Source organism: Aotus nancymaae, unplaced genomic scaffold, assembly GCF_030222135.1.
Source record: "Aotus nancymaae isolate 86718 unplaced genomic scaffold, 86718_ANA_hifiasm-v0.15.2.pri h1tg000011l, whole genome shotgun sequence".
In the NCBI taxonomy this organism is placed as follows: Eukaryota; Metazoa; Chordata; class Mammalia; order Primates; family Aotidae; genus Aotus; species Aotus nancymaae.
Genome location: NW_026988422.1, coordinates 9086062 through 9101210, shown reverse-complemented (window position 1 = coordinate 9101210; position 15149 = coordinate 9086062). Strand labels below are relative to the sequence as shown.

General features: G+C 36.9%; 1 protein-coding gene across 7 annotated transcripts in view; it reads right to left on the bottom strand.

Moving 5' to 3' along the window:
- BBX (BBX high mobility group box domain containing) overlaps nt 1-15149 on the bottom strand; it is a 277027-nt gene that overhangs the window by 70966 nt on the left and 190912 nt on the right. For all 7 annotated transcript variants that reach the window (XM_012476576.2, XM_012476596.2, XM_012476594.3 and 4 more), the window contains 2 exons: nt 11855-12050; nt 7814-7881 (listed from right to left, as the gene is read on the bottom strand). In XM_012476576.2, the coding sequence (XP_012331999.2) occupies nt 7814-7881; nt 11855-12050 (264 nt within the window). The remainder of the gene's footprint in view (nt 1-7813; nt 7882-11854; nt 12051-15149) is intronic.

Sequence of the window (15149 nt, the reverse complement as noted above, 5' to 3'; positions counted from 1 at the left end):
ATGTAAGTGCATAATGGTGAAATATTACCAGGTCTACAGGAGGAGACAGCCTTCAATCTGTCTGGGGACAGGTGGAAGGAAGATAGGTAACTTCTAAGATATACCTTAGGAAAACCAGGAGTTCTCTCACAAGTGTAGAAGTGATGCAGTAACAGGAGGTAGGAAAGTATGAAGGCAAGAACCCTGTGTATTTGAGAAAGTGACTTTCTCAGTGTGGCTGAAGAATAAGATGCATGGGAGTGTAGTGGGAGAATCTGAATTCTACTTGAAGAAGTTGGAAAACTGGGCTGGAGGCAATGCGGAGCCAGCCAAGGTTTTCAGTCCCAGAGGTGTGTAGCCAGGTAATTCTGTCAGTGGAGTGCAGAGTGATGCTGGCTGGGGATGACTGGAGGCAGGAGGCTAATCAGAAGATTAAGAAAATAAGCCAGCTGAGATGTGGGACCCCAACTGAATCAAAGATGGTAACTGCCAGGCTTCAGTAATTGCCTGGAAAGATGTCAGGGCTGAGGGAAAGGGGTCAGAAACACAATGCCTGTGTTTCCAGGGTAAGTTAACGCCTTTCACTGGAAGAGGAAATCTGAGAGACAGAAGGAGGTTTGGACGGAGGCAGGGGTGTCTTTTATGAGAAGAGATGGTTTTGGGGTAGAGGATTCCACCTGAGAGCTGAAGGAGAAGCTGGTTACTAACGCCCTGGACTCGGCTACCTAACATGAGCAGTGCACTACATCTGTGAAGAGTCCTGGGCCGCCATGGGGGGCATAGCCAAACAGCACCACAGAGTCAAGTGCTCCACAAGCAGAATACATGTTGAGTCATCTAGCTAAATAGAAGAATATGTCCTTGGTTTTACTCAGGGTTTTGGGGCTCCTGGAGTATTGATTTTACTCCATGAGTCAAGTTCTCCTAACATTATAATCTGTGCGGCTGAGCACTAGTATGGAAGTCCAGAACAGACTTCAGGTCAGTTGTAAAAATAACTGCAGTAGCAATTGAGATAACTCAGATCACCTTTCTGCCTCAGTTTCCTTATTTGATAAAGTAGGTAACAATGCCACTCTGCCTACTTACCTTCTTCACAGGAAACTGTGAGAATAAAACGCAACAGTGTACATCAATGTGCTCTCCAACAACAACCTAATCGACAATAACAACACCTCTCTTGGGAAGGATCCTCCTTTATCTTCCTGTTCTCCACCCTTCTCTTTCGAGCCCAGCTCTTTCTGCCCACCTTCCACACTACCTTTGCCTTCATCTCTGAGAGACCAAGGAGCATACCCAAGTTCATCAATGTGCAGCCTACAGACTCATGGAGGATGTGTGATTGTCAATCAAGCTGGGTAGAAGGACCCAATTCTCTGGGCTTGAGCCCCACTGTGGACAGACGAAAGGAGCTGAGCTCTTTGGCTGGATGAGCAGGTCCAGCAAAATGGGCAGTGAAGAGTGACATAAAGGGGTAGCCACCCAAGAAAAGAGAAAGCTCAGAGAGCCCATTTCCTTTTCAGTGTAGAATTTAAGTAAGCTATAAAACTATGAGAGGGAATAAAAGTTTTGATGAGGTACAGGTAGGAATTGCAGCAAGGAGTTTGAAATTCAGTGGACTGAAGTATTCCGGAATAGCCAAATATGGTAGCCTAAAGGAGGCACATATCTAATTAATTCAAATACACCAAGAGGCAGGAAAATGAATTGCCGCATTTCACTGATGTTAGAAATTGGAATAAAGAAAGGTGAAAATTTTCCATTTTATCTAAATCTATATTTGTTTAAAATTGTTAAAAACTCAATATTTAAGATGTGGACATAATCATTCCTTTATTCAACAAATACTGGTAAAAATAAACTTTTCTGTGTCTCAGATTTTGCCTATCTCCATCATTTAATGAAAAATAAGGTGGGTTTAAATCCTGAATTCCTCATTCCATGACCTTTGAGAAGTTATTTCACCTCTCTGACCTAGTTTCCTCATTTATAAAATGGGGAAAGCAATAAAGCAGCCTCATAGGGTTCTTGAGAGGATGAAATGAGCATGAGATACTCCATGTCAACTGTTAACACAGTGCCTGGCCCCAGCAAGCACCCACGAAATGCCCCTGCTCTGGCAGCGATGAGCTTCGGTAAGGGTGCAGCCCAGGATGCCACAGGAGAAGTGGCCAGAGCTAAGGTTGGGTGGGCAGAGGCTGACTCACCAAGGCCTCTGTGCGCTGCAAGAAGACTGAAGCTAGTCCTCTTGGGCTGAATTCTAGCTCTGCCACTTAGTAGCCGCACCATCATGGACTGTTATTTTACCCTTCTCTGCCTCTGTTTCCTCATCTAATGGTAAATATTTACTTATAAGGTACATAAGACTTAACTCAGAATTGTTACAAGGATTAAGAGTTACTTTTATGTAATACACTTAAGAATTGAGCCTTGGAGGCAATGTTCAATACATGTTAGTTGTAATCTCCAGGCAAGTGCATGGACCTGCTGTAGTTTAAATCTAGTAGTTGTTCTTGATCTCAAGTTTCTTAGTCTTCTAGAGACAATACTTACATATAATACAATAAGAAATTTTTTATTATGACCTTTATTATACAGTTTATAAGAAAGTATAAAACTAAATACAATCAAGTGTTATAAGGTATAAAACTAACAATATGGGATATAGGAGATTAGAGTAAGGAGGGAATTAAATTTGGCTCAAGAAATCATGAAGGACTTCCTGGAGGAGGTGACAGACTACTATTACAAACTTACAAGGCAAAATATATTTATTACAGGTTTGGTAATCCTAATCCAAAAATCTAAAATGCTCAAAAAAATCTGAAATCTTCTGAGTGCCAACTCATAATGCTAAAGGAAATGCTCACTGGGGCATTTCAGATTTCAATTTTGGGGATTTGGAATGCCCAAAAGGTAAGGATAATACAAATATTCCAAAATCAAAAAACAAAAAACACACCAGAAAACTGGAACTCTGAAGCACTTCTGGTCTCAAACATTTTGAATAAGCAATATTTAACCTATATTTTTGGATTTTCAGAAATTTTGATACGTAAGTTTTAAACATTTTTAAATAAGCAGATCATGGTGAACAAATGAAAATCAATGTGATTTCCTTTTAAGCTAGAAGTATCATGTAAAGAATTTGTTATATCTAAAAACTTGAACCTTGAGACAATATCAGCTTCATGCTATCTATCTAGTTCGTTCCCTGACGTGCTTTACACATAGAAGGCATTCAGTAAACACTTGCCATGTAATTAAATGTAAGAAAAGATGGCACACAGTTCGACACTGTTCAATTCTCAGAGAACATGACCTTTACAGTTCTTTTATGGAGGTGTGCCATCATCTGTCAGCATCTTCTCCACTAACCTGACACTAACTCAGCTACTCTGCTGACTTTGGAACTTTGGACTTTCTATACTGATCTCTCCCAGATATTAAAAAGTTGTCTCCTTCTTGAGCACCTGGTGATAAAGAGAGTAAATTGCAACTGTAATTTCTGCTAAGTTTTCAATGGACAAGGAACTCTGTGTGTGTGCATGTGTGTATGTGTGTGTGTGTGTGTGCATGTTGCTGGTAAAGCATATTACAGCTTGTGGGAGAAATATCTTATATAATTTAAACTTGCAAGTTGAATATGAAATGCCTAGAATAACTAATGGTAATAGTATTATATACCTATAAGAATTATTTGCAGGAGAGTTAGAAGTACCTTACAGGTTTTATTTACTTAATCTTCATTGTAGTCTTGAGATTGGAAGGCAAGCAGGTATTATTATTATTATTAGCTCCATTTCATAGGATGGAAGGCAAAGAAAAAAGTGTCTTGATCAATACTGTCGTATCTGTTGGCTCCAATGCAACAAGCATTCTAAAATCACAAACTCAAAAAGTCTAAGGTACTCCCCATATATTTGAAAGTTTGGCTTCAAATAGTCATTCAACTACATAGATACTGATACCTTCAAAGCTTTTCATCAGCTATAATTACTCTGCCTAACTTACATTCTACATTTCTCCAACCACCTTCTGCTCCAGCTAAGATGAATTTATGTTGCTCACTTAGGTCTGATACTGCATGTTACCCTTCCTGAGATTAATCCAAGCTGTTGTATACATTATATGTGAATAACTGCCCCTTCCACAATCTGAATTATATCACTCCCTGCCTTTATTTTTAAAATTTAATTTAGCTTTTCATTATTATTAAAGTAACTAACATACAACAGATTTTTAGTCCTTGAGATTACTTCTAGAAAATCTAGATCAAATACTTATACTTTATTTACTGTATTTTCATCTTTAAAGAACTCTCTGGTATGAAACATAAGGGCTTAATTCTCTGCCTTCTCATTAGTTCTTCCCTGAGTTTGATGTGAATATGATTACTTTTATTTGTTCTACATTTTTATTTCTGGTTCTTTAAAGTTGAAAAACAAAAAAAGCAGCTATTCACTTAAACTTCTGGGCGTTCTACTGAATACATGGGCTCTCACTTCTGCTGCAGCTCCCTGCCAGCCTACTTTTGCCTGGCACTTACATTTTATTGATTGGACAACTACATTTGATTTCTAATTTAAATAATTTGCTGTAATCTCATATTCACTGGACACACTCCTTTCCATTTCCTTTATTATTATGGGGTTATTTACTAATGATACTTCTATGCTTCTATTTTATAGGGTCTCAGTAGTGACATGCTTAGTCTGCTATTTGGAGCCAGGAGTCACTCCTTTATGTCTTTCTTGCTCAATATATCGATTTTGCTTCCTCAATCAATAAATTCTGTAACAACCAACATTGTTTTAAATAATTTATGCATTTCAATGTACTCTGTGTATAAAATAACAAGGCCGATTATGTGAAAATAAAAGAAACAAGACAAACTATCAAAATGCATCAATTTTCTTCATCAGAGACACAGTTACCACAATGAGACTATAGAACCATGCTAGGCTTAGTAACAGTGGCACATAAAAAGTGTTGAAATAATAATAATGCAAAAATCCATTATGGTAGATTAAGAATTGATCAGAAGACAGAAAAAAGAGAATATACAAACATTTCGTTTGTTATTATTTGCCCATTGATATCTCAAGATATTATAATTTCTGTCTAAAAACTCTAAGAGCATTTGGGGTAGATCTAAGAAATAGCATAAGCTTTTAATCTGGGACTTTATTGTTTCAGTTAGAGTAAGCCTCTCTACTTCCTAGAGTTGCATTTTAAAAAATATCTAATCCCTATGTTAAAATTTTCATATTTAAAAAAATAGCCTTTGAGGACTTTTTCTATATGGTTAGGTCTCAGGTCAATGCGCAAAAGAAAATCTCCATTTAAGAACAATATTTCAGAATAAGGGTTCTGTCATGGCATTTTAAAAAGCCATTATGATTAGACCATTTTTTGGTCGCAGAATTTTTGTAAAATGTCACTTTGGTCTTACCTCACAGTATCAACAGACTTCACAGTAATTGTTCTAAATGTCAAAAATATGAAATTTCTGTATTTCTCTCATCTCATTATCCTGCTAGTTTTCTTAGGAAAACGTAACTACATATTTATTACATTTGTCTCATGTTCATCTGCCTATGCACATAAGCCCTTAAAGTTCTATTATCATATCTACACATCTGGAATAACACTTTTCATAGAAATTCAGGTGCTAATGCAGTCTACTGATAGCTGTGAAGTAAATTCTCTAACTATATTTAGAGACAGCATTATTTTATACTACTTTCACCGTTTAAATATCTCAACATTATTTTCAATAGTGGCCTAAATATCTCTGAGATGGGAAATACTGAATGTGAAGAAAGAGTTGTGTTCTTTGAAGTGGTTCTTAAAGACCTAACTGCCACCACCTTCTTCCTTAGCATAGATTCTCTTCTCCCATTATGGTTCCCTTCTTTCAATCATTTAGCTTTCTTTGATTCTTTAGCTCGAGAATTCCCAAAACATTTCCACTTCAGAGATAAAAAAAGGTCCACCACTGCATTGAGTTGCATGTGTCAAAACTCTGCCTTCTTAAGAGGGAGAAGGAGAACTTCCCACTGAAAAGAGCTCAAAAGGCAAACTTTAAGCCAAAAGGGGAAAAGAAGGCATGCTTTTCTTTGACTAGCATCCATGAGTTCTACAGATGTTGACTTGTTTACATTTGTACTTGAAGGTTAAAAGGAATATTAAATAGCTGTTGGGGATGAAAAGCTATGATAATCTAAACAGTTAAGAAAGACAATGCCGGCTTTCACAATACAATGCATTCTTGGAAATCATATGAGTCAGACGTGTTGAAAGGTCAAATGCCTATTATTACTCCAACATTTACCTTTGGGCTTGGGACAACCTACACCTGAGTGAGAGTTTGATTGTTAAGAGGTAGCAGCAATGTGTTAGAAAGTGAAATGATGCCTGACAATACTATTATGTTAGAAACTACTAACATGATGAATAATGATATGCAAAGGCACCAAGTGACATGTATGTTTTTTCAGCTGAAGATTAGCACAATGTAAATAACTACTAGTGCATTTTTTAAACACATTTACACATTTCTTGCTACATTGAAGTGAACAGAATCAAAATAATTGTTAAACTGAATAGTCAACAACCATGGATCCCAAAAGTAAACTATAAAAAATAAAAATATTTTCTAATGTAAATAGGTTATTACCTAAATATATATCTACAAAAACCACTATTTCAAAAGCTTTCAAGTATAATATATATGACATAATCACAACTAAAATAAAAAAGTAAAAAATATAACCCAAAATAAAATTGAGTCATTGCTATTTGGCCCTAAACAACAAGTCTGGTTGGGGATTGAAAAATTTCTATCTCAAAAACCTGAGCGTGACAAAATAACATCAGCTGTCAGTTAACTCAACTAGCCTCTGTTAAATGTCTCTGGGAAATACAGGAATTCTACAAATGCAGACTGTGCATGGTTAACTGCCACTACCTGCCCGTCAAAATCATACCTAAAAATGTTTAGCAAAAGCAGTCCAATAACTAGATCATGAAACCAAGGTCATGAAGGCCTAGGTCCTTTTTCCATTATAAAGATTAAAACAGGCCGAGCACAGTGGCTCACGTCTATGATCCCAGCACTCGGGGAGGCTGAGACAGATGGACTGCTTGAGCCCTGAAGTTCCAGACCAGCCTGAGCAATGTGGCAAAACCCTGTCTCTACAAAAAAAAAAAAAATACAAAAATTAGCTGGGCATGGTGGCACATGCCTATAGTCCAAATGACCCAGAAGTCTGAGGTGGGACAATCACCTGAGCTTGGGAGGTCCTGATCATGCCATTGTACTCCAGCCTGGGCAACAAGTTGGGGCAGGAAAGAAGAATGAAACAATCCTGAAATGCCATGTTTCCTAATTTTCAAAACAGCTATTTGGAATTATTCAGGTACCAGAGAGAGTGACAGTTGCATATTTTTAGCTATCATCTTTCTACTAGCAAGTGAACATCACCAAAGCAGGGAATGTTTTGAATAAATGAATTACAGCACCCAACTGACATAACCACGACACAGTCATGGCAAACACCAATGATCTATATATTGCATTACTACAACCTAACTGGAGGTTTAGAGAACCTCAGCACCTGACTTGTGTTTATACCCTCATGGCCTTATTTACACCACTCTTTTTACCCTCAACACACAAGATACACAGAAAGATCTTAAAGAGGAAGATTATACAGTTTGTTCATGAGCTGTAAACAGTGAAAATGCAGAATGAACAATGTAAACAGACTACAGCTGTGTTCCCAACCCGCCACAAGAGCAGAGTGGAGATGGAAAAGGACTGGCTTACCTCTGGTGTGCCAAGAGCATGTTCTCCAGCTAACAGCAGCATACTCAGGCCTCCCATTTGAGTAGGATCTATGTAAGTAAAGAACAAATCATCAACTTATAAGCATGAAGTGTATACAATCCACAGAGTCAAAAAGAATACTCACAAAGACTAGCAATCAGAAATCCAACAGAACCACATATAACTTTTTATAAAAACCTTTAAAAAACTCTTTATGCAACAGTAACATGGCATCTATGTTCTTAGTGCTCATACTTTGTGAGCCTCCTGAATACCCCTCTTTTCTCACTATCCCAAGAGTACTTTCTTCAATACCATTGCTGTTTGTAACATTAATTTATATCTCCTAATGTAATGCTTCTTTTCTTACTGCTTGGGGAGTTTAGATAAGATTTTTTAAACAATTCTGCTTGTCTTCTAAGAAGTTTTAGATTATTCTCAAATTATGACTTCTGCCATGTGAAATCAGGACTAATATAAAAAAAAATAGGCTATCAGAGAACTAGAGAACAGAAAGAAATTTTCCAATCAGGCTTCCAAAACCTAGTAGGTTTTATTCAAATAACCTTTCTTTAAAGTGCTCAAAATAAACTTATATTAACTGATATGTTTTTGACATTTTACATTTTAGGGGTAGTCAAACACTTGCCCAAAATTCCTTCAAGATATAAAATTAATGCTTTTTATGTCACCAAAGGTCTTTGTTTTCACTATTTCAATAATCAATATAAACAGAAGAAGAAAATAAAAACAGCAAAGTGGTGGATCTATGACCCAGGTTGTACCTAAACAAAGAAAGTAGAAAGCAGAATTGGGAACAGTGGCTCATGCCTATAATCCCAGCACTTTGGGAGGCCAAGGCAGGAGGATCTCTTAAGGTCAGGAGTTCGAGGCTACAGTGAGCTAAGATCACACCACTGTACTCCAGGCGTGGGTGACACAGTGGGATCCTGTCTCTAAAAAGTTAAATGAACAAATAGAAAATAAATAAAAACAAAGAAGGTATCAAAGAAAAGGGACCTGTGTCCTATAAGTCTGTCTTGAATTAAAATTCAGAGGTGTAATGAAAGAACATACATCAAAATGCCTAACTTGGCATCTCTCCTAGTGCATATAAGGTCCTCAGTCAATGTTTATATAATTTTAGGAATCTACAATTGAAAATGAGGATTCATCCTAAGGTTGCACAAAGAAATTCAGTTGTTTCTTTTCTTTTTTGGGTTAAAGATATGTCCTTAAGTACATCTTTGTATACAACCTGTCTTAGGAACTCATAAAGCAACTTTGATTATATGTTATATACAGTTTAAAAAAGAAAACTTGCAAAAAGCATTCTCAGGTAGTAAAAAAAGGGACAGGGATGGGGAGAAGAGGGTATTAGAGGAAAGACTATGTTACCAAAAGATCAGATGAAAAAATAGCTCAACATTGGAAGGCAGCCACATAGGAAGACATACACAGAGAATACACAGACAAACAGTAGCTGAGTTGATGAAACAAGGCTCTTCGGTGTTGTTTTAAGATCCCAACTTCAATTAAATGTTAAGTTTAAGAACTACTGTGGCTGTTGAAATGATACTTAAATCTACCTAAAAATCAAGAGGGGGAAATGAATTTAGTAGAGAGTAAAACTTTAGTTTGGTTCTTAAAAGAGAAATATTTTTGCAGCTGTTATCCTAGAGATCAGGAGGATTGGATGATAGCTTTCTAAAGATAAAAATGTGTTAGTTCAAATTACAAAGTAAAATAGGAACATGATTACGTGATAATTTATATACCAATGTGACTTTGCAAGAAGTTTGCTATATGGATAATAAAACATAGGCCAAGAAATTACCAACATCTTTTATATTAATTCATACTTACATAATGTTATTTAGAACTATCAAAACATATTCACATACATAGGATGTTTTCTTTAGTGAAATTCAACTTTAGTGAAATTCAATGAAAGGGCTTGCACTAAACTATAATCTACAAAGCTTTCCCTTCTTGGAAATCATACATTTGGCAATTTGGGGTTATTCAAAAATTGCAAAATGTCATGTGACAAGGAATAATGAGCAAACAGAACAAAAGAGATTCCATATTGAGGGAAACAATCTGGCATTTAGAAGCCCTCTATTATCTCCTAGATTCAGATGCCTAAGCGCCAGGTTTTAATTAAAGACAAATTAGTTGGCTTTCATTTTGTTGAAAAGCAACATACCTGGAAATACCAGATCAATGTTATCCACTATATGCAAGCCTATCAAGAGTTCTGAACATGGATTTCAACATATAACATAAGCTATTATATAATGAGATAAATGCAAGGAAGAAAGGTGTTTTCCTCCTTTCCTGTACTTTCCTTTGAGAACACTGCTCTTAAACACTGATCTGTAAAGATCTTGTCTGAAGTCTGGGTTCGACTTTCAATTTGCAGGTAAAAGGCAGATGAATAAAGTGTCAGAAATGGTGCCACAAAAAAATATATCTTTCATAGCTTTCTGCAGTTCACTCACAGTAGTTATATGGTTTGTGAAGAGCAGATGTATGCAAAAAAAAAAAAAAAAAGCCAACAACAGCAAACTACATAGCCTGATCTAGATTGAGAATTGGGAGAAAAAACAATGGATGTTAAATGATGGCCAAAGAAATTCAGTTGGGAGAAAAAGCAACGGATGTTAAATGACGGCCAAAGAAATTCAGTTGGAAGTCATGCATCTATATACTCTTTCTGGGTTCTGACAATAAGATGTTTTAGAAAGTACAAAGTGACAGCTAAAGCAAGGACAGATATCTATGTCTGATTCTTCTGGGACATGTAGAAGCATCATTTGGGGAGCTTACCTAGAATGACACTACAGATAGTGTATGCTACCCACATAGCAATCACCTGAATCCTTTCCCCATGCCACCACAGAATGCTGCCATTATGTTAGACTTCATTTTTTAGAGGCAGGGTCTTGCTCTGTTGCCCAAGATGGAGTGCAGTTGTGAGGTCACAGCTCACTGCAGCCTCAAACTCCTGGACTCAAGTGATACTGCCGTGTCAGTCTCCAAGTAACCAGAACTATAGGCACATGCCACCACACATGACTGATTAAAAGAATTTTTTTGTAGGTTATATAGAATACCGCCACATACTTTTTATACTATGAATCACACACTGAACCATAAAGTCTTGTAAAAGCTATTAGTTATTAAAAAAATGTGTTATCACAGTATCACTCAACTTCCTCTCTCAACCTTTCCACATGCAAATGGTTCAATACTCTGATTTCAAATAAAATTTGCTTCTAATACCGAAACAGGAACCATATAGCTCAATTGCAACTTCACTTCCTGTCTCTAATTTCATCTGACAAACTCCTCTTTTGACTGCATTGCAATAGCTAGGGAAGACAGAGCCACTTGTAGGGTGAATGTAAGTATTTTATTTCATGGTAATAAATGCTTTAGCATACCTTACCACCCAAAGAATACTAAAGGTCCCATAACAAATGGCACCATCTGGAATTTTAAATTTGTCTGACCCATATAGGAATGGACATGAGAGGAGGGGATAGGATGGGAGTCCTAAGACACAGCTGTCAGATCCATCTCAGATTTGTGATGTACTTGTTGATAGTCTTGCCCTCAATGTTTCCAATACCCAGATGACCTACATGACCGTGGCTTTTTAAGTAGCATGATAACTAAGGTGCATACTGGGATGGATTAGTAGTGTGTATGTGCATATAAACTATTTTGTGAACATAAAATTTCCTAGGCTCCTGACAATCTCCATGTTGCTGTCGACTTTTCCATACTGTCAATGTCAGGAATTCACACGTATTTATAACGACATATATTTATAATCACTGAGTCTATATATCCTTTTGTTAATTACCTGTATTCTATATATATCATGATCCAATGCTTGAAAATATGCTTTATCCTTACCTCTGCTTAATATTGGTCATAAATTTTGTCCCCTTGCCCTCTGTATTATTTAAATGTTGCCTAAATGTATTGCGCTGTCCTTAAATAACAGGTGGAAATAGTGTCTCAACTCACCAGCCATTCCAAAGTTAAGCTGAGGCATTTCTTCAGTCTTTGCTTTCTTGGGGCTTGGAAAGTCTCTTGAAGAGTCAGATGGGAAGGACCAAAGTTTCTTTCGTGGATTGACAGTGGGTGTTGGGGATTTCACAGGCTTGTTTGTGGTAGGACACCATTTGTAGCCAGGATTTGCTTTCATAAATGCATCTTTATACTATAAAGAAAAGACAGCAGATTTTAATTAACAAGTAGATTGAAAATGTTCTAATAGCCATTACCTCATTCCCCTCTTTAGTTAACAAGTGAGAAAAACACTTTCAGTGACTTCTGAGGCTCTCCTTGCAGAAGAATGACAATCTCAGCATAGGGCTCTAGAGATAGGACATGGAGTTATCTAATCCATTTGCGGGATGAGGGTTCAGAGACTGAATACTTTGTATTGTTCGATCCTCAACTTTAAAAAACAATATACAAAAAGCTCTCTGACCTTGATGAGGAGAGGGAGTTGTTTATAATGAAATGAGTCTAGGGCTCCGGAGACAGAAGCAGGTTCAAACCCTCACATTTCCACTTAGGGCTACAGCAACCAAGGAAGAGAAGGTAGCTCCTCTGGGCCTCAACCTTAGATTCCACAAACTGAGAATAATACCTCCAATGCCTAGGGTTACTGGAGCAGTGGTGCCCAGTACATCACTCATTTCTTTAGCTGTAGACATCAAGCAAATTGTTTAACCTTTCTCAGTCTTAATTCCTCCACTTATAAAGTGTAACCACACTTGCCACCGGGCCAGGGGTCTGTAATGAGCATACACAACTGAATATATAAACAAGCTCTAAGAGCACTGATACGTGATGTTGCAATAATCCATCACAAACTTTATGTCCTACTTGGAGGTTTCAACCTTCAGTGACAACATCCTTCCCCTTCATTTTTCTGTGGCTTTCTCCTGTTACCCTATCTCTCAGTTTTGCTACCTCTTATCTCTTGCCAGACAGTAACATGAAACAAAATGCATTTATTGCTATTAGTTATATATTGCCAAAAGTTATCTCTTAAGAATGCATTTTCCATATATTCAATTTTTATTTATTATTATTGCTAGATATTTTATTCAACTAATACAATTCATTCAATCCCATAAGCTTGCCTTTTAAAAAGGTAACTTAATGTGTGACATTAACTCAGTATAACCTCCAGCTTTTAATTTTACCCAATACTTTGAAAAAGGTCCTTTATCCTTAGTATATCCTTTCCTTTCACCAAGGATATACTTTTTTCCCTATCATTTCCCTTTAAATCATATAAATGAAAATTGTAAAGTAGATAATTATGCAATGTTGATAGACAATGGTATAGAATTATTTCACATTATCTTTCTGAATAATCCTTTTTTTCTTTTACCTATGAGATGTATATGCCTGTTGATACATGGATATATGTAGAAGAAGGTAAGCATAAAAAACTGTAGAATACAATCCCATTTTCTCACAAAAAAATAATTAAAATTGGACACAAGGCCAAACTAGAATTCACCATCAAAAACCAGAATGTGTTAGGAGGTATCAAATGTGATACAAGAGATCCACTACTACAGTGCATTCATGTGCATGAGGGATTTACATATTAAGCTGAGGCAGACAAATAGCTTTGCCTGCTGTCTGAAAGTGGAAAGTGACAAATGGTAGGGTGAGGTGAAAATGGAAGTAGCAGACACATGCATCATTATTGTGCCCCAGTAAAAGCACACGGGCCGGGTTTGTCAGATGAACAGTCACTTTAACAAAGGTCACCGCTTTATAAAGTGTCAAAAGACTTTCAAACAAATTGATTAACATATCTGTTATGAGAAATAAAATTATCTGTTTTTTGGGGGGTAGTTTAGTTTTTCAGAAGGAAGTCATAATTGTGAAAGATTCTAGACAGGTGTCACTAGAATGACTGCCAGCATCAACTATTTTTAAAGTACCAATCATACCAATAGAGTCCAGCTTAAACTCATTTACAAGGGGGAGCTGGTGCTGAAAATCACATAGAGAAGTTATAATCACTACATCATAATTTCTTTTGCATGTATTCCATCCACCTACCCCCATCTCAAATATTCTGTGAGCACTGACTATATGACAGACATTTGCCAGACATTGGAGAGAGAAAAGAGCATGAATTAGAGTCTCTATCTTCATATTGCTTATACTTCACAGTTTCCTACACAAGTATATTATTTCTTTTTACACATAGTCCATAAGGCTGGACCATGGCTTCCCCTGGCTCAGGCAGGAAAAATGGTTTCACAATGGGTCTGCAAAAGGGCCAACTACCTATATGAGTGGAATAATAGAGAGCAAGAGAAAGGTTGGGAGTACATGGAGTTTTATGGAAAAAAGTAACAATTTACTATGAGAGTCAACACTCTGTAACTGCATCACAATGTTAATCTTGCAGATTCTTAAACTCAATGTAGATGTTCAAAACCACGTTCATTCATTCAATCAAGTATAAATAGAGTGGAAGAGTTAAGAATGTGGGAGGTAGAGAACAGAATAACACATTGTCTTTGTCCTTAAGGAGTTTAAAGTTTAGATGGAGATGCCATCGTAAAACACAAGTTAACACAAGCAGTGTATGAGCATCATGGGAGGGTGGAGGCAGGAAGAGCCTCAGGGTAGGAGGATGTCTTTCTGTTCTTGGAACTTGGCACTTCATCAATCATTTGCTCTGATTCAGCTATAAGAGACAATAGTAGAAAGGCTTAATCATTCGTTGTGATGAGATTATTAGGAAAGGAATTATAGAGAAGGCTGGGTAAGGGAGAAATGGGGGAAGACTTTGTATACTCCTCTGAAGCAAATAACTGAGTGAAATTATTAGCGTGCAGGTCAATCATGTGGGGAAAATCCCTATTACAAGACTGAAAAGGCCTAAGAGACAGGCCCCAGATATCCAAGGCCAGGCTGTTCATACTGATGATGGGAGGGGAAGCTGACTTATCCTTGGAAAACATCAAACAAGTTATTGGTCCTAAGATTTCAATGCAAGACTCTCTCAGATAACAAAATTTTTGTTAAAAATACTGATTTTCAAAATTCTCCCATTAAATAAAAATTCACCTCATGGCTTCCAATTTCTTTCTGCAAATTTCCAATGAGTTAGATAATTTAGGGGAACCCTACTTTGCAGTAGACACACAGTTCCCAACTTAAATGCAGTGCTTGGTAGATGCTGGATCCCTTCTCTCAGGCCCCGACCACTACCACGTTTCATCAGTAAGAATAATAAATTAGAAATCCTGTTACTGATTTAATTGTTATCCAG